At 56.2% G+C, this 19,395-nt stretch overlaps 1 protein-coding gene across 1 annotated transcript; it reads left to right on the top strand.

Moving 5' to 3' along the window:
- Positions 1-406: 406 nt before the first annotated feature.
- Positions 407-14,652, top strand: NCSTN (nicastrin). The gene is made up of 17 exons (XM_077760121.1): positions 407-522; positions 1,711-1,815; positions 5,174-5,297; positions 5,803-5,924; positions 6,320-6,465; positions 7,209-7,359; positions 7,623-7,732; positions 7,977-8,129; positions 8,827-8,931; positions 9,099-9,176; positions 9,885-10,057; positions 11,387-11,489; positions 11,604-11,699; positions 11,965-12,052; positions 12,324-12,478; positions 12,695-12,907; positions 13,889-14,652. Exons 1-17 carry the CDS (start codon positions 441-443, stop codon positions 14,009-14,011), a joined length of 2,127 nt encoding a protein of 708 aa, XP_077616247.1. The 5' UTR covers positions 407-440; the 3' UTR covers positions 14,012-14,652.
- Positions 14,653-19,395: the final 4,743 nt, after the last annotated feature.

The raw sequence follows: 19,395 nt of genomic DNA, 5'->3' as shown, positions 1-19,395 counted from the left end.
GCCTCAATGTCCCGTCTCCAGGTAGGAAATAGGGCCCAATGGAGGCGCACGGGATGTTGATAGTGATGCAGCCAAAACCTCCCTAAGAAAGGTAGCCGATGCTCATTTCCGAAAACGTCAGACTTGGATGCGAATGGCACAGGTCGAGCCTCGATCCCCAGGGCCACTCCCTACAATACGGTCCTCAAACGCCGACAGGGACCCGTTGAAACAAAGTCNGAGGCCTGCGGCTCCGAGGTGCCGACCCGAGCCCCGCCACTCCCTGCTGCCCTTCGGCTCCCTCCACGTCAGCGCCGCTCGGCCGCGGCTCCCGGAAGCTCCGCCAGCACGAACTTCCGGTCTCGGGAGCTCGAGACCACAGAGACGGCACCAGCGTTGGCCTAGACAAGCCCCTGCCGGACCGGAGGGGAGGGGAGGCTTCCGCTCAGCCGAGAGGCAAGATGGCTACGGCTGGGGGGGGCTCTGTGGCTGACCTGGGGAGTCGGAGCCTTCGCTTTCTGTCTTTCTGCGTCCTGCTGGCAGGTGAGGCCTCCCCCGCGCGTTTGCTCCGGTGTGTTAGGAAGGCCGTCCGAATCGGCCAGGCCACGAGCGCCGCCGTCCCCCTACAGCCCCTCTGCCCCTCTGTACCCCCACCCTGTAAATCCTCTTTCTCTTTCGTTCCCACGACAGAAGGCCCCCCCGCCCCTACTTCTTTGCCTGGACTTGACTTGAGGGTCCCTTCTACCCCGCGACACGTCATGTCGCCCCATTTCCTCCTCCGGGCTTCTTCCCGGACTTCCAGCCTGACTGACCACCTGCCTCGTTTTCCCCACGGCCGGAGTCACCCCACCCACTGCCGGAAAGGACAGGTGTCAGTTCAGCCTCTTCCCACTGCGTTTAGCCTGGGACAAAAGCGGCCTCGTCCTGTGGGTGCAGAGCGGCGCATCACCAAGTCGATTCCTCGTTCCCTCCTCTGTTGATTCCACTATCAACCTGCGTCCCTGTGTTTTGCCTCAGTTTTCCTTATCAGTGAGATGTGATAAAGATAGGATATGGGTCCTCTTAGCTGTTGAGACCGTGGAATAGCGATTCAAGGAACTTCAGGCATTTACAGTGTGCAGAAATGTTTGCTTACACGCATGTGTGTCCTGGTATAGGTCTTTCTGGTTTGATCAGGCCCTAAAATGCAAACGTGCCTGTCCATAACTATGCACCTTCCCCCAAATTCATATTATCTTTAAAGATTCCCCGAAGGAGAAACTATAGTCGCACACACAAATGACCTGTGGATGTTAGATTAATTGACAGATCTGTGGCATCAGGTTTCTCTCAATTCTGTTCAGATTCCTGGAAAATTGTCTCAAAGACTTTTTTATTGCAATCTGTATTCTTAGACTGGCACCCTCTCATTAACGAGATCGATGTAGACACAGAAGGTAGAAAGCAGAAGTGTGCTCACCCATGCAACCAGAAGCTGGAACATCTGAGGTTACATGCTTTTCCTTTAGGAAATGAAGCTTTCTGTCGCTGTCCTGATTGGAATTTGTAATAACTTTCTGTGGCTAACATAGCTGGACTCATTCATCTGATCCGGTTATGTGTCCAAGAAGTGAGAAGAATGGACATTAGTCCCACTTTAGAAAGGACGAAACACCCAAGCCATCCAAGTGAGCTAATGACTTGATAGTGCCAACGCCTCTCATCTTCTAATGCTTTTTATGTTCCACGCAGGTTTGTGCAGGGGAAACTCAGTGGAGAGGAAGATCTACATCTCTTTGAATAAAACAGCTCCTTGTGTCCGTCTGCTCAATGCCACTCATCAGATTGGCTGCCAGTGTGAGTTGAGGTTGGGATTTGTGTTTGTGGCCAGTGATGTTTCAACCTGTGCCCTAGATCTCAAGATCTAAGTCCTGCTTGGGAGTCTCAGCACACAAATTAGGCTGTGTGGGTAGGAGGTAACAGAGAGCCATTTGTCAGACGAGACAAGATAATTAGCAGGCGCTAATGCTTAGGAAGTGCTGCACACTTGAGCCTCTTGTATGTGCATTTAATTGAACCATCACAACAGCCCCATGAAGTAGATTCTCTCTGACATATGACAAAATGGAGACTGAGAGAAGTTGAGTAACTTCCCCAAGATCATCAGGCTATTAAGTGATGAAGCTAGGAACTGAGACCCACGGTCCCGGTTCCAAGTCAGGACACTTAGCCATCTACTCGTTAAAGTAAAAAACGGTACTGTTTTCTAAGGAGAAAGGAGCCTCATGGTGTATGAGTCCATCGTCACCTGAACCATCTTTTTGGAACCAAAATGGACTTCTTGAAGGCAGTGGACTCTTTGAAGGGAAGGCATTGAGAAAGCCAGATAGGTGCAGGAGGAATTAGTGAAGCATTGGATTTGTCCTTATGTTTTGTAAATGTGTTCCAAAGCAGGGTGCTGTGACGGTGTGGTTCTAAAACTACACAAGTAGAAAAGCGGATGGGAAGGCTGAACCCCAGTTCCCCTGCCATAAGGCCTCCTCTCTTCAGATTTTGTTTGTTCAATGAAGAGTTGCTCTGTGAGAATGTAGTTCTGCAGTCAGCAGGAAACTTAGAGTCAGATCTGGCTGCTTTGTCACCAAATCGGTCACCTCTGAATTTCAGTGGATGCCTGTAAAAATGGTTAGAACATACCTGCACAAAGCCAAAAGCTGAACTCTTACAGACATTTATTGACAATGTGAGTAAGTAGTATGGTCTCAGGAGTCCTGCGTCATTGCCTGAAACCCTCCAGTTGTGGGGGGAGGACGCAGACACTGCGAAGTGAAGGACTTGCTTAAGGTGGCAGTTAACTCGGTTCCGGCCCAGCCTTCCCTGAGCGGCACTCTGCATCCACCATGCTACGTCCCTGCTGCAGGGCGTTCTGGAGGCAGGTTAACTGGTTCCATAGAGTCCCAAGTAAAATTTTTGGACTCCGTTCTTAAATGGGTTTGTGGGTAGAAGGGAGCCAGGTCCAAGTGTGGGCTGAGATCAGACTGCTGGTCTAGCCAGAGCCCCACTCTAATGCTAGGAGGCCAGGATTCCCACCCACCCCACCCCAAGAGTTGTGCTCAAAGATAACCTCTGTGGGAATAAGTCACTCCACTTCGTGTTCTTAGAGCAGCCCTGTGGGAAGAAAGCAGCAGCCTCTAGAAATGAGCCAAGTGCCAGTACAGAGAAATGAGAGGGGAGGGGCTGGACTCTGGCCACTTCCTCATTAGGAGCTTGTTTCTAAGTCTCACTTCTATTTGTCCATCCTGAGCAAGCTACACCCTCTTTAATTAGGCTTGCTAGCATGGTACATGTAAGGAGAAAAAGATTCAGTTTGGTTTTCTGATTATAATGCTGTTTCTATTGGCTTACTTGATTTTACTTTATTTTATTTTAAAGATTTTATTTTTAAACCATCTCTACACCCAAGATGGGGCTCAAACCTACAACGGAAAGATTAACAGTTAACATGCTCTACCGGTTGAGCCAGCCAGGCACCCCTGTTGGCCCGTTTTAAAGTGCTCAAAGAGGGTTATATGTTCCTTCCCTTTCCTTTCCTTCCTTTTAAAGTCTCCACAGTATGAGATGACTGAGGGTGAAAAAGTTTCTCTTCATTGAAGGCCCAGAAAAAGTGAGCAAGTTACTCTGGACTTCACAGAATCCAGATTAGAATCCAGGAGTTTTATTCCAGTGTCCTGGCTTCTCTTCTCCCCATCCTCCTTGGAGCTGAAGTTCTATATACTTGGTTTGTCAGAAGAGCTTCTCCTTTTTCCGCATATTATATGCCAAGGACTGCTGCCTTTTGTTGGACTTGGAACTGCCGTCCGTAGCTAAGTCTTTGTTAAAGTCATTCCAGGTTCTGATATTCCTCTAAAGTTGATTATCATCACTATCCGCATGAACTTATTACGCCCTTACCACGTGGAAGCCATAGTTGAATGCTGGGGACTTGCTTCCACATCTATATTTTACCAAATCCCATGGAAGAAGACTTCTACTTGGCCGGCAGTCTGAAAGTGCTTAAGGTTTTTGTGTCACACAAATTATCAATATTTCAGTGCCTGGATCTAGAGCTCTAATTCTCATGACTGACGGTATAATGAAGGATCATACATGGCAGGTTTTGAAAGTCCACATACCTGGGCCTCACTTTTAGAGACTTTAATTTAGTAGGTCTGAAATAAGGCCCAAGTGTCTATATTTTTTAAAACTCCAGAGTGATTCACAACTAGGGTCGAGAACTGTTGCTCTAAAACAATATGACTTTTCATATATGAAGTGAATTTTCACTGGGCAGGAGGCTCCTGGGGAGACTAGGGGATGTCTCCACATGGATCACTGGGACTCAACAGGCATTGCAGCGAAGAACTCAAGGCGTTCTGGACTATAGGTCTCCCTCCTCTACTGCAGCACCACTTGGGCCTCGTCATTCATGAGACACATAGAAAATATTATTTGTATGGCATCCTGGCGTAGATGGAAATGGGTGATATTTGTAGGGCATCTTAGGGTAGTAGATGAGTCTGCTACTGCCTGGGGGTGACCAGCCTAGGGTCTTTGGAAACCCTAGGTCCCCGAAAATGAGGGCGTTAATGTCAGCTCATCCTTAACCCATCAAGGCCCATGAGTTGGGAAGCTGTCTTCTAAAGGCCTCAAAGGTCTTGAGTGATCCTACCTAAAACAGGCAGAAAGCAAATAGTTGTTCCCAAACAGGGCAAAGGAATGGAGACCCAGGAATTCTGAAGCCAAGGGAGTCTGCACATATATTTTTACAAAAGAAGAGTCAGTGGTAGAACTCTGAGCTAGAGATCTAGAGCCTGCCATTTCCTGGAGGAAATACAGGTTTGAGAACTGTGCTGTCTGCTGTTCCAGAAATCTGTATGTATGGTTAAATGAGGTTGAGGGAAGAGAGCGAGAGAATGTTCGTACAACCTTTCTGAGATTCAGTGAATGAAGCCTCTGCCGAGTAGACCTCTGGAGCTGTCCCGTCCGCCAGGCACTGCTGGTCTCCGTCAGGTGGAGCTGGGTGATTCAGCGCTTCAGCTCAAGTCCAAGTCTGGAGAGAGCTGCATTAACCCAATGTCTGGTGCTGTGTTTGGTGGGTAAATGATCTGCAGAATCAGTGAGGCAGAGTCAGAATTGTTAATTGTGGGACCTCTCATTTGAGCCCATTCTGTCCTGGCAGCTTCCGTTAGTGGGGACACAGGGATCCTCCACGTGGTGGAGAAGGAAGAGGACCTGCAGTGGGTGCTGACTGACGGCCCCAACCCCCCGTATGTGGTTCTGCTGGAGGGCGCGCTCTTCACCAGGTAAGAACCGCCTTCTGGGAAGCTGCAGCCACAGATGGGAAGATTTGGGGGACCGTCCCCACACTTGTGAATAAAAGCTTCCCTTGGCTGCCCTGGTCTGATCAGGGGCAGGGGTGAGAGTGAGTCTTGGAAGAAAACCCACACCATCAGAGAGTCGTCTGGGTGACCTTATGATAAAGCTCCAGTGAGTAAAGACCCCAGGCAGGAGGGAGAGGTCCATAGGGTCACTCAGCGACAGGGTAGATGAGATCAAGCCCGGAGGTCAGGTTGGGTCATAGCCCTCACTTAGGAGTTAGAGACGGAAAAGGCAAGAAACGAATCAACAGTTTGGGTGGGGGGTGTTTCCATTTCTTTATGAGTAGAGTTGACAGGCCACATATGTTCAACAAGGAGTCGGCAGTTGGGATTCCATTAGTTTTGCATTTGTTTCTGTCCCCGGGGGCGAGATGCTGGGCCGGGGATCACCTTCCCAGTCTTCCTTCTCGCCGTGCCCTCCCTGCCCCAGGAATCTGATGGAGAAGCTGAAGGGGACAGCCAGCCGGATCGCTGGCCTTGCAGTGTCCTTGACCAAACCCAGGCCTGCGTCAGGCTCCTCTCCTAGCGTGCAGTGTCCCAATGACGGGTTTGGTAAGAGCCCGGGAGGATCAGGGGATCTCCCATCACACAGAGCTCACTGTTGCTTAGTCTGTCTGTGTGTCTGTCTGTGTGCAGCGTGAGCCTGACTCCCAAACAGAAGATGGTGTTTCCTCGTCTTTGCCGTTCATCCTCTGCTGCTTCCCCTTCTTCCACTTCCCCCCATCCTCCCTGTCTGTCACACGCTCCAGTCCCCGATCAGCCAGCCCGGGGCACCCTGATACCAGTGTCTGTGTTCCTGTAGGTGGTGACAGGTTGATGCTTGCTTCTTTGAGTCCCCCTTTCCTTTGGAACTTTTGGTCCCAACCCTATGATAGCCCAGCCTTCCTCCCTCACTCAGGCGCTAAAGGCTGAGCATCTAACAGCCTAACTCCCGAACTCCCCTTCAGGCATTTACTCCAACTCATACGGGCCAGAATTTGCCCACTGCAGAGCTATCCCATGGAATGCCCTAGGCGACGGCTTGGCTTATGAAGACTTTAGCTTCCCCATCTTCCTGCTTGAAGATGAAAATGAAACCAGGGTCATCAAGCAGGTAATGACCACCAGCTCCCAGCAGAGAGAAACTTTCTAGGCGCTCCGCCCATGGGAGGGCGCAGCCGCCAGGACCCCCTCTGCAAGTCCGTTGCTCCAGGAGCCAGTATGTTTATTTCTTCCCCCTCCCATTTCTTCCCCCTCCCATTTATTTCTTCCCCCTCCCATTTCTGTCCTGCGTCTTCCTCCAGCCTTGAAGGCTTTTAGGCTGGAAGAGAACGTGAATTGTATTTGATCTAAAATAAGGTGTAGACCCCTGGTTAGGAACTCCGAGTGTGGTAAAAAGATCATCAGATTGGGAACTGAGAGAGATTCGGCTCAGAGGCTTCTGAATGTTCTTTTTAGTTCCAGTAACCTCGAGGTCATTCTAGCCTAGCTTCTTTGTTTTGACATGTAGAGCAGTGAAGAGATCTGTTCCAAAGTGACATGGCGAGTTGACCTCCAAGCTGTCTTGAATTTGATGTTTGAGATTTGGCGTGGTGCACTCTACAGCTAATCACGTTGGGAACTGGGGCTGGGCCATTGGGGGTGGGGCCCCTTCGTCCGCCCCCGCTAAGTCATTGAGTCTGTGCCCCTTCACGTGTCTCGGTGAGGTTTTCTCCTGGACCTCACGCCTCCTGGCTTTGTACCGAGACAGCTATGGCTCAGGGACTGCGGGCCTTCAGGCCGGGGCCGGGCCCTCCCGGGAAGTGTTCGGGGGGATTCCACATGCGCTGCCTCAGCGGGACCCACCTCCCCTCCTAGTGCTACCGCGATCACAACCTGAGCCCAAACGGCTCTGCGCCGGCCTTCCCGCTGTGCGCCATGCAGCTCTTCTCCCACATGCACGCCGTCGTCAGCACCGTCACCTGCATGCGACGCAGCTCCATCCAGAACACCTTCAGCATCAACCCAGGTAGGACAGGCCCAAGGCCTGCAGAGTGGGCCGGGGACCCAGGAAGGGGGGCCTCTGGCGGGAAGCATGGGGTGGGAGAGGCGGGAACTGTTCTGAACACCTGAGGATTTGTCTCCGCAGTAGACAGGGGCAGAAAAACCAGCCTAGAGCAGTGGAGGCAGGAAATGATTGACAGGTCCATGGGACAGCAATCAGAGGCATCTCTGTGCCCTCTCTGTGGCTTCTTGCTTACTTCTGCTGTGCTCTCTCTGTGTCCTGCTCAGAAATCGTCTGTGACCCCCTGTCCGACTACAATGTGTGGAGCATGCTTAAGCCTATAAACATGTCTGGGGCATTAGAGCCTGATGACAAGGTTGTGGTCGCCGCCACCCGGGTGAGTATGGGCCCCTGGTCAGGGTGCACAGGGCCAGCACTGAAAGGGCTGGCGGGGCTCTCGCATTTGATTCGCTGTGCTCGGGAGCCTGCAGTGGAAAGGGCTCCAGGCTCTGGGCTCCCCGGGTTAGCCGTGGTCCCAGGATACACACACTCCCTTGGCTGCACGGGGAGAGGGGGCCTGGCGCCCTGTCCGAATTGCCATTTTCAACGCCTGTCTGCCCTGCCTTTTTCTCTGTACCCAGCTGGACAGTCGTTCCTTTTTCTGGAACGTGGCCCCAGGGGCTGAAAGCGCCGTCGCCTCCTTCGTCACCCAGCTGGCTGCCGCCGAAGCCTTGCAGAAGGCACCTGACGTGCCCTCCCTTCCCCGCAATGTCATGTTCGTCTTCTTCCAAGGGGTAGGGGCTCCTCCAAGGGGGCGGGGCAGGGCAGCAGGCAGGGTCAAGGTGGGAGTGACTGTGGAGGTAAGAGTGACTGTCATTTGGGGACAGTCTGGGCACTTAACCTGAGTTATGCAGTAGAGAGCTTTGGAGGCATCTCCACGTGTCCCCCCCCAGAGTCACACATTTTAGGCAGCTGTCGCAGCGTGCCTGGTGGCCTGGGATCCGGATCAGTGGGCTGCTCCCCCCACCCACTGATGCGATCTTTGGGAGGCCTCCTTTACTTTTATTCTCTGGACTCTCTTGCTACCACTTCCACCCAAGAGCCCTGAGGCTCCTGCCCCCTCCCCTGCCGCCCCCACAGCCTGGCCCTGGAATAAGGGGACGGCAGCCGTGGCTGAGTCCACGGAGGGGAGGGCGAGGCAAGAAGCAGGCACATAACAGCTGATGTTCGCCTCAGGCCTTTACCGAGGCTGCTCTGCCGGTTTCTGGGCTCCAGAAGTCCTGTGATGCACACATGTGAGGAATAGTCACAGCTGGGAGGCTGGGCAGGGAGGCGGGTGAGGTCACGTGACTGTGTAAGCTGGCCAGCGCTTGCGGTGACATGAGACCATAGCCTTCGCACCTCATGCCCTGGTGATCTGACCTCTGGAGGCTGAGCCTGTCCCGACCTTTCAGAATCTCTGTTCCCTTCCCCACCCGTCTTCACCGCCAGGAAACGTTTGACTACATCGGCAGCTCCAGAATGGTGTACGACATGGAGAAGGGCAAGTTTCCTGTGCAGTTAGAGAACATCGACTCCTTCGTGGAGCTGGGGCAGGTGTGCTGCCCATGCCCTCCTCCCTGTCCCTCCTGCCGACTTCTGCCACCGCTGTTCTGTGCCCTCCTTGCCACTGCCTCTTCCCTGACTTTTCTCGGACCTTCCTCCTTTCTCCTGGGCACGGGCCACAGCGGGCGCTGACTAAGTGTTTCTTCATTCTCCCCCAGGTGGCCTTAAGAAACTCTCTGGAGCTTTGGATGCACACAGACCCCATGTCTCAGAAAAATGAGTCAGTACACAATCAGGTAATCTGAGCATCTTTCCCCCTCACCTTCTGTTTCAGCAGCTCAGAATCTGGGCACCCCTCACCCGGGCCTTACCCCACCAGCCCCCAGGGCCTGTGAGACAGGACCTCAGGTAGGGTACCAGCTCCGGGGTGAGCAGCACGGCTGTTATAGCCCTGTGGGAAGAGCCCTGAGGACCGCCCGTGGCCCTGATGCCCTGGGCGGGGCAGTTCTCCGCCTCCACACCTAGCAGAGCACGGGACTGCCTGGCCCCCTCCCTCTCCACCGCCCCCACTGTCCAGGCTGCCCTGCCCGGTTCCCAGCTGTGTCAGACTCTACCCTAAACGTCCTCCAAATTCCCCACTCTTTGTTCAAGACCCTCCCTCCTCTCAGACTCCAGCTTTGAGCCTGGTTTCCTCATGAGATTCCTGCCATTCCAGTGGCACCCTCCCCGCTCTGGGCTCCTGTGTGGCATTTGGTGCAGTTTTGCATCGTCACTTGCTTCTCAAACTCTGCACAAGTAGGAAATTAAGCACCTAGTGAGAATAAGACCGCGTGAGCTGCAGGACATTCAGAGCCTGGATCCCAAAAGGCTCGAGGAGCTAGGGTGCCGGAGGGCTGGGGGCAGCTCCACAAGCTGGGGACTTGAAGGAGGGAGCGTCGTGGGCCTAGGAGGCACGTCCGGCTTCCCTGTCCCCAGCCTCCCCTGAGCTCCCCCTCTCCCCACAGGTGGAGGCCCTCCTAAGCACCCTGGAGAAGAGCGGGGCCGGCGTACCTGCCGTGGTCCTCCGGAGGCCCAACCAGTCCCAGCCGCTCCCACCATCCTCTCTGCAGAGGTTTCTTCGGGCTCGAAACATCTCCGGCGTTGTCCTTGCCGACCACTCTACCGTCTTCCATAACCGGTAAGAGCCACTGAGCCCACATCCTCTTCCTTCTCGGAGAGAATCTGTCCCGTAGTCTGGGGCCCAGAGAGGTGGGTGTCTCCTGTGTCTCTCCCCTCCCCTCCAGCACCCTCTCCAAATCTCAGGTCAATTTGTGTTCTTTGTTTAGTGACCTGCTCACGTCTAAGCTGGTCACCTCATGTGGCTTGACGTCATCTTAGAAAACAGGCCCCCCTCAGCCTCTCCGCACTTGGGCTGCCTCCCCCTGCTCTCCCGAGGCCTGGGTCCCTGGGGCCGCCAGCAGAGGGCAGCATCCCCAACAGGAGGGCCCTGAGGACAGTAGCTGCCGGCTCTGGGTCCTTCCCCCCTGCCCCCCAGGGTGCTGGGCTGGGCGGGATGCAGACAGTACTCAGACTCTGAAATGTAATGTGTTCTTGCCTTTGGGGTAAGAGTGTGCTCTGCAGCTGAGGGGACTCCACGGATAAGGGGTAGAGCCCTATTAGTCACCTCTCTCCTGGTCCTGGGCACCCCAAACTGCCCCTAACTGAAGCCCTGGGCTAATGGGACTTCTTACTTGGGCCAGATTGCTAGGCCCCCAACTTCCTTCTCTCTTCCATGAAGCCAGAGGGGCTTCTGAGTAGACCTGCTTAAGCTCTGGTTCTCTGACCCCAGCCGAGGAGCACCTTGCTTATTTAGGGCAGGGACACTTCTAGCACCTGAGGTCAGCCATCTGCTCCATGTGTGACCCCGGCATCACTTCGGGTTGAAGGAATAGGCCTCGTTTGCACACAGTTGGCCTTGATTCTATGTGGGGCCGGCATTTGTTGATGCTGAAAGCTGGGAGCTCTCCTCCAGGCTCTTCTAAGCTCCGCCTCCACAGAGCCGCCCTGGGAGCATATGGTGGTTGGACCCAGGGCAGTGTTGTGTGTCTGGGAAAGCCCCGTGTTCCTCCCCCTCAGCTGCAGCCACCCTCAGTGTTCACGTTCATCGGAACCATCATCCAAGGGCTCTGGTGATGTGGGGCATGGTGCCTGCTCCCCAAAAGTCCTCTCAGCCGTCTGCAGCCCAGACTATGGGGAAGCGTCTCTTCTGTTTGAAGACCTCCCAGGAAGGGAGGAGACTCCCGACATTCTGATCTCATCTTCCTCTTCTACCTCGTCTGTTGGGAGGGTCCTTGTGTTTCACTGCTCTTGCTCTCCACACCCTCTCCAGTGGGGACCCTCATTTTCTGTTCCTTCCCCCCGGATGATGAAAACACACACCAGGCTCCTACACGAAGGGCCTGTGAGGGAGGCCCGGGGCAGGGCCCTGGCTGTGTGTGGCCGAGGCTCATGCCGGCTCTCCCGGCAGCTATTACCAGAGCATTTACGACACAGCGGAGAACATTAACGTGAGCTACCCCGAGTGGCAGAGCCCCGAAGAGGACCTCAACTTCGTGACGGACACTGCCAAGGTAACACTCGCCCGGCTGGGTGGGATTGTGGGGGACATAGCGAAGATGGTTAGAAGGGCAGCACGCGCGGGTAGAAGAGGTGGGCCGTTCAGCCCCCCTTCCCGCCTGCCATAGGCCCTGGCGGATGTGGCCACGGTGCTGGGACGCGCCCTGTACCAGCTTGCAGGGGGAACCAACTTCAGCGACAGCATTCAGGCCGATCCCCAAACGGTAAGGGCAAGTGGGGCCCGCCTCCTGTCCGGCTCTGCTCACACGGCAGCCCGTCCCAGCTGCACTTGACTTGCCTCCTCCCCCAAACCCGGGACCCCAGCGTGCCAGCGTGGACGCCCGCCATTCCAGGCACTCCCGGGTGGACTCCCACACCCTGGTGAACCACTCTGCCTTCCCAGTCCCGGAGCCCCTGGCCGGGGTCTCCACTGAGCGCTGCCTGGGCTCCGGGTCGTGAGCTTGCTGCCTCTCCCTGCCCCAATCCCAGGTCACCCGCCTGCTCTACGGGTTCCTGGTCAGGGCCAACAACTCCTGGTTCCAGTCCTTCCTCAGGCAGGACCTGAGGTCCTACTTGGGTAAGCACGCGCTGCGCGAACGGCACCCTTCGCTGAGGCAGGGGATGGAGAAAGTCATCGGCTTGGTTTAATCTCTGCTTTTTTTTTTTTTCCCCTTCTCTCTCCTTTCCTTTTTTTCTCCTCTGTTTTCCTTTCTTTCTCCTGATATGTGTTGGGTCCATTCCCTTAACCTTCCCTTCTCTGGCTCCCGCTAACCTTGGGCTCTTCCTTCCTCTCCCACCCACACTCACACCCACCTTCCAACCTTCCCTTCCCTGTGGCGTCCACTCAGGTGACGGGCCTCTGCAGCATTATATCGCTGTCTCCAGCCCCACCAACACCACTTACGTGGTACAGTATGCCTTGGCAAATCTCACTGGCCAGGTGGTCGACCTCCCCCGAGAGCAGTGCCAGGATCCGAGTAAAGTCCCCAATGAGAACAAGGATGTGAGTGGGATTGGGGGGCGGAGGTGCCCCTTATCCCCAGGGGAAGTCGGACAACGTCCTAGGCCCAGCTGGACCCAAGGGGTTGGGATGCAGAGGCAGAGGGACGCGGCCCCTTGAACTTGAGTGTTGGAGGGCAGGAGCCCGGGGGAAAGCAGAGCACGTCTGGGGGAGAGAGGGTTGCCTCAGCCCCGCGCCGTGGCCCGTCCCCCTCTGCAGCTGTACGAGTATGCGTGGGTGCAGGGCCCTCTCAACGCCAACGAGACGGACCGGCTGCCCCACTGTGTGCGCTCCACGGTGCGCCTGGCCAGGGCCCTGTCCCCTGCCTTTGAACTGAGGCAGTGGGGCTCTACGGAGTACTCCACGTGGACTGAGAGCCGCTGGAAAGACATCCGCGCCCGCATATTCCTGGTAGCCAGCAGAGAGCTGGAGGTGAGCCGGGCGGGGCATGCCAGCGGGGCCCCTGCCCTCTCCCTGTTGCCTCTTACCCCCGACCCGCTTCATCTCCCATTTGCTCCCCATTTGCCACCAAAACCTGCTGCAGCCAGGTCCCCTGTCAGATTTTGCCCCTCCACGAAGTCTGTCTACCCCACCGAAGACGGTGTGTGTTCATGCTAGAGGTGGGCTCCTGTCCAGCCCCACGGAGGAGCTGCTCACCCTGCAGGGTGCCTGCAGCTCCGCTCCCAGCTGGGATTCCCCCCTGCCATCGCGAGGCTGTGCACGGGCTCCACAGTTTATCCAGTCCCCGTCCCAAGTACATCAGAGTTGCCACCAGACAGTCAAAGTCATGGGTCTTAACTTCAAGATGCTAAAAATCTAGGGACTCCTGGGCGGCTCAGTCAGTTAAATGTCTGACTTTGATCTCAGCTCAGGTCATGATCTCATGGTTCTGTGAGTTCGAGCCCTGTGTTGGGCTCTGTGCTGACAGCATGGAGCCTGCTTGGGATTCTCTCTCTCTCTCTCTCTCTCTCTCTCTCTCTCTCTCTCTCTCTCCCCCTCTCTTCTCTCTCTCTCTCTCTCTCTCTCTCTCTCTCTCTCTCTCTCTCTCCCCCTCTCTCCCCCTCTCTCCCTCTCTCCCTCTTCCCCCCCTCCTTCCTTCTCTCCCTCCCTTTCTCTCTCTCTCTCCCCCCTGTCTCTGCTTGTACTCACTCAGTCTCTCTCAAATAAACTTAAAAAAAAAAGATGCTTAAAATCTTAGTAATACAAAGTTATGGAAGAACAGAAGTACTTCTCTTTCCAAACGGAGAGGCTCCGTCTTCCAGTCGGGAAGGCGTTGCCTGTGATTGCTCAGGACTTGGGGTCAGGAGGCAGCTCCGGGATTCCAGCGTCCCAGCCCCCTGCCCCAAGCGGTGGTCCAGAGCTGCGCTGGGTTCTGAGAGCGTCTTTCTCCTTCCCTGCCCACACCCTCTGCAGTTCATCACCCTGATGGTGGGCTTCGGCATCCTCGTCTTCTCTCTCATCGTCACCTACTGCATCAATGCCAAGGCCGACGTCCTTTTCATTGCCCCCCGGGAGCCAGGAGCGGTGTCTTACTGAAGAGGAGCCCAGCTCCTGCCAGCTCTGCGGTTCACATCCTAGACCACTTGTCCCACGGGGACATAAGCCACTGGTGTGTCACTGGAACCTCTCTGGGCCTGCTCAGACTGGAATTAACATGAAGAAGTAGAACTGCCCAAAAGAGACAGACAGAAACAAGTTCCCTCTCTCCAGCTGCCCCTCCCTGCCTCCCCTTCCTCAGCCCTGCCAGATTCCAGGAGGGCAGATAGAAGCTTCTCGCTCCTATTTGACTCCTAGCTACCCACCCTACCTTATCCTTCTTCAGGGTCCCTCTTCCCTTCCCATCCTGCCCTAGACCGCCCTCCAGTCCCCACCCCACCCCATTCCCAACTTTCCCGACCAGGAAGGAGGACGTGAAGGCTGAACAGACCAGGAACAGACCACAAGGAAGCCCCGAGATCCCGGCCAAGCAATCTGTCTCCCTCCTGCTGTCCTGTGTCCAGACCCGTAGATGGCACCTCGGCTGGGGTGTGCTGCCGGGTCGCCTCCGGCCCACAGTGCTAGCTGTAATTTTATTAAGCTGTAATATTTGTTTTTGCTGGTGTGTGTGTGTGTGTGTGTGTGTGTGTGTGTAAATAATATAAATGGCAAGTTTCATTAAAAGAGACTGTCCCACAAGACTTATATGCGTCATTCCTCTGTGCCCTCCTGTTCGGTGACCTCAGACTGGAAGTCATGGAATTGTCACCACGTGCTCCCTCTGGGCCTCCAGAGGCCCAAGGAATGTGGCTCTGTCAAAAACGGGAAGTCCTCAAAGTAGGGCTCCTGTAGCCTTGGAGCCCAGGTTTCCCTTGTAAGAACCATGTTAGCATCGTTTTTTCCCCTTGGTATTTGACAGACACTCGCTGGGCTACAGAAATGAAGGGGACTCAGCGCCTACCCTGAGTGGCTTGCAGTTGGGGTGAGGGAAGAGACAGGTGCAATCCAGGGTGGTCAGGTGAGGTATCTCCAGAGTGCTCCAGTGACACACAAGGATTCGGGCACCAGGGATGGCATCTGGGAAGGCTGCTCAGAGGAGGAGGAGGCATCTGGGCTGCAGTCTGGAGTTCAGCTGTGGAAGCTCAGGGCTTTTGGGAACAGTAAATTATTCGGGGTGCCACAGGAGAGGGGGCGGGGGCCGGGTCATGGAGGGTCTGGGGTGGCATGCCGAGCAGCTTGGCCCTTCTGTTGCTGGTGGGCATTTTGTAGACGGAAGTGAGTGGCTTTGGACTCTTCTAGAATGAGAGCCTTGGCTCTGGGAATACCCCAATGCCCTGAGTCTTCATGGAGCAAAGTTCCAGAGCGTAACTGCACTGCCAAATGACTGGCCGTGGCTGAGTCCGTGGAAGGGGAAGACCCCTCGGGAGTGGTGCCAGAGGCCAGCCTTGTCCCCTCTCCACTGCCCTGAGGCCCAGAAGACAGAGAGCTCGCTAGGAAGGGCCAGCTCCTGGCCCTTTTATCTTCTCACATCCTGCCGAGGGGGTGATTTGCCTCCAGGTTTCTCTCCGAGTTCCCTCGGGCGGAGAGGCACAGGTTGGCATGTCTGGGGGGCTGGGATGTGGAAATGAACCCTGGTCCCCACCCCCCCATACCCCTCCTGGCAGTAGGCAGGCGCAGCTGCCACCGTTGCTGGGCTGACTCTGCGCCTCCCTCGGCCAACAGGGTCTCCCGGCGGACGGGGCAGTGAGCTCCCGGTCCTGGCAGCTTCGGGAAGCTGGGAAGTGGCTGGGCACCAGCGTGGGGGCTGTGGGGGGTGGCAGTACAAGCCATGGGGCCCTCCCCCTCCAGTCTCCTCAACACCAGCTTGTCTCCTGCCTTCCATCCTCCCCCTTCCTCACCACCCACCCAAATTCAAAACCAGTCACCTGGGCTCTTTCCAGGCTCTGTACAGGGCACGAACCGCCAGCTGACCCTTTCAGTACCCCCTCTCTGAGATCTTGGCGGGCTCATCCTCGGTACCTGCTGTGCCCTGGAGACCCCATGGGGCTGCCTGGCAGCAGGTTAGGGCCACAGACTTTAGCTCCTCAGGCTGCCCCCCCTACCCTCCGTCTGGGTGACCCTTGCTCTGAGATGATGAGTCACTTCCCACAAGGCTCCCCTGTCCACACTCCTACCCATGCCCAGGGCCCAGCCCCAGGACCCAGGACCCAGGACCCAGCCTGTCCCTATGTCTTGCCGCCCCTCGTGCCTCAGCACAGAAGGCTTTCCTGTTACCTAGTGTTTCTCCCCCAGCCTCTATGAGTGAAGGATCTTCTGGTCCCCACATCTGGGTCACTGCTCCCAAAGGCACATCGTGGGAGGAGATACTTTCATCCAGAGTCTGGTGTTCCGTGCCAAGACCTTACCCTACTCAGAAGGACTGCTTCCTCGTGGAACCAGATAAGACCCTAGAAATGACATGTGCGGTCTAACTCATCTGATAGACGGGGGGACCCGTAGCCCAGAGGAGTGAGTGGCTTGCCCAAGGTCACGGCAAATGAGAGCTGAGCTGAGACTAGAACGTTTCTTGTATCCATGCTGGCAGGCACGGCAGCAATAAACGTTTATTGAGCATGGCTGTGGGCAAGGCGCTCTGTCCTGGCATCGGAAAAGGCTGTGATGAGATACAGCGCCTTCCCTTAGAGACTTCAGATCTCGGAGTCTAGATGGCAGGATGGGACAGGAAGCAAGATAAATAAGCAGGCGGGGCCACATGTGCTCCATGCAAAATCAGTGCTCGGAACAGGTTCTACCTGAGCCCAGAGGACAGAAGGTAGCCTCTGGGCGGGGTCGGTTCGTGTAAAAAGTGCTCAGGATCAGGGATTGTCTGGTGTCACGAATGGCGTGTGTGGCACTGAAAAGGGCATCCTTGCTCTGGGCCCTGGTGGCGTCTGCATGATGAGGAGTCAGACAAGGGGCTGCCCTCCGAGGTCCCTTCTGGCCCTGACGGCCGCCCTCTGTATAGCCTCTGTTCCATCTCCTGGTCTCCCTTCAGTCTTAAACTCCTCAGGGCAGAGGGGGGAGGGGGCGGAGAGGGGGGGGAGGAATAAAGGTTGATCAATTCTTGAACTTTTTTTGTTTGTTTGTTTATATATTTTGAGAGAAAGAGAAAGAGAGCAAGAGAGCACGAGGTGGGGGAGGAGCAGAGAGCGACTCCCAAGCGGGCTCCGTACTATCATTAAGAGCCCGATGTGGGGCTCAAACTCGTGAACCTTGAAATCATGACCAGAGCCGAGCCGAAATCAAGAGTCGGACACCCAACCAACTGAGTCACCCAGGAGTCCAATCCTTGAACTATTTAAGGTAGTTTGAAAGTTTTCCTTCCAGAGAGGGAGGCCTGAGGGGCACTTCTTCCTGTCACTCGGCATCCCATCCTGAGACAGAGCCTGGCAGGCCTCTCTCAAGTTGAGCCTGGGGAGCAGAGCCCTTTAAAATCGGGGTCCAAACGGGCCTCAGGTCGGATGTTTATTCCTCCCTGACTCCACACGCAGCAGGGGCCCTCCCAGTCCTGCGGTGGAGCCACAGCTGCCCGGGTCCCCAAGTAAGGAAAACACGGGGCAGGAGTGCGGGGGGCACCTCAGGAGGCCGAAGAGATGATGCAACTGTGAGCAACTCTCCAGGCTCTGGCTCCCGCGGGCCGGCCGCTCCGGGGCTGGGGCTGGGACCCTGGAGCCCTGGAGTCCCCTTCTGCCCACACCTCACCCGAGGACTTGGCAAAAGTGCGGGGACAGAAGGGGAAACGGAGATGAAAGGCGGGCATCCTAAAAAGAAGAAACTAGGAAAGGGAAACAGGAAGTGGGGAGGAAAGGGAGCGGCAGAGAGGAGCCCAGGAGCCGCCAGAGGGGGAAAGGCTGGCGGCGGGCGTGGCCGGGAGGGAGTGGGCCCCGGGGCTGCTGGTGACAGATGGGTGGACACAAAGAGTAGACAGATGGATGGGGGAGGGAGGAGGGAGGCTGGAGGGCAGTGGTTGGAGGCCTTAATGAGATTGGAGCTGGGCTCGGGGCTGAGGAGAGGTGAGTGGAGAGGAAAGAAGAAAGGCCAGGCCGCCTCAGGAGACAAAGGCAGTGAGGCCTGGGGGCCAGGGCGGGAGAGGGCCCCGGCGAGGGGGGGGGGGTCCAGACCCGGTTGGCAGCAGAGAGAGTGACAGATTGCGTGGTTCGCCACAGTGGGGACCCGCTGTCACCTTCTAGAGGCACAGAGAGGGAGACCCAGAAAGACCGACTGACGCAGACTGGCAGACTGCGGAGGCCGACCAGGAGATGGAAGTTCTCAGCAAGGTGCTCCCGGGCCTCCCTCCCGCCTGGACTCCTCCCGCCGGCTTGCTCCTGTGACCCAGGACGGGGGGCCGCTCTCTCACCTGATGACACCCCCCCCCCACCCTGGGGCTGGGGCAGCGGCCACTCCGGGGAAAGGGTCAGGCAGCGCGGCACCGCAAGGGTTAACGCCGTCTGCTCTCCCTGCCAGCCGCCTGCCTGGTTGGGTCCCCAGGGCTCCCCACATATGTCACCCCCTCTCCTGCCAAGCCCACTGCTTCCCAGCTCCTCCAGGCCCTCCCCCCACCCTCAAGGACTAGGCCCGGGCCCCTGTGTCTTCCCTGCACTCCAACCTCCCATCAGGCAATGGACTTCCCATCTACCTCGCAGGCTGTGCAGATGTGAAAAGACGGCAGGTGACAATCTGAGAAAGTGAACACCCATAAAATGCAAAATAATGACCAACCATAGAGTCATGCTTATCCGTCATCCCCAGGGCCTGCTCTTCCTGCCTTCCTTACGGCTGCAGGGACCCCCTCCCCACCACAGCTCCCCGGGGGTTCTCCTTCCCCTTCGGGCCTGGCCAGGGCTGCTGGCTGCCTGGGCTGACCTCAGAGTGCTCCCTGCTCCCTGGACCGGAAGGCCTCAGACACCTGCGTGCAGGAAGGCCTTGCCGCCTTCAGATCGCCCTGCACAGAGACGCGGGGGTGCACTTTGCCTGGCACTTCCCACACGCGCTGTGTGACAGAGGAAGGCAGCAGGATCTCCACTTCACAGAGGACAAAAGAGCCTCAGTCAAGATTAATGACCCGTCCAAGGTCACCAGGACTTGGAGCCGGGTCCACCAGGGCCCCCATTCAGCACAACTACTAATTCTGTCAAGCCTTCACGTGCGTGGCTCCTCTTTATCACACGCTTGTGTTTCTTCTTAGCTACTCCCCTGAAGAACTTGAATCCCCGCGTGAGGATAGAGGCCAGAGTCCAGGGTCCCCGGGTGAAGAAGGAGGTCCCAGGGCGCGCTCTCACCCTGCTCACCATCACACCCCAGCTTGTGGGACAGCTCAGCTGCATATGTCGAGGGTAGAATCATAGGACTGAATTGTCAGAGGCAAACCACCTACAAGCAGGGAGGCTGGGGACTGGGACCTCCCC

Source organism: Crocuta crocuta, unplaced genomic scaffold (assembly GCF_008692635.1).
Source record: "Crocuta crocuta isolate KB4526 unplaced genomic scaffold, BGI_CrCroc_1.0 scaffold133, whole genome shotgun sequence".
In the NCBI taxonomy this organism is placed as follows: Eukaryota; Metazoa; Chordata; class Mammalia; order Carnivora; family Hyaenidae; genus Crocuta; species Crocuta crocuta.
The sequence above is the reverse complement of the archived record's forward strand: the minus strand, read 5'-3'. Positions and strand labels throughout refer to the sequence as shown.

What these genes read in the sequence shown, in the direction of transcription:
- NCSTN (XM_077760121.1), top strand. Translation starts at nt 441, where the DNA reads ATGGCTACGGCTGGGGGGGGCTCTGTGGCTGACCTGGGGAGTCGGAGC. An exon ending in TTGTGGTCGCCGCCACCCGG is followed by an intron (nt 7,733 to 7,976) that starts GTGAGTATGGGC and finishes CTCTGTACCCAG; the next exon opens with CTGGACAGTCGTTCCTTTTT. An exon ending in ATGAGTCAGTACACAATCAG is followed by an intron (nt 9,177 to 9,884) that starts GTAATCTGAGCA and finishes CTCTCCCCACAG; the next exon opens with GTGGAGGCCCTCCTAAGCAC.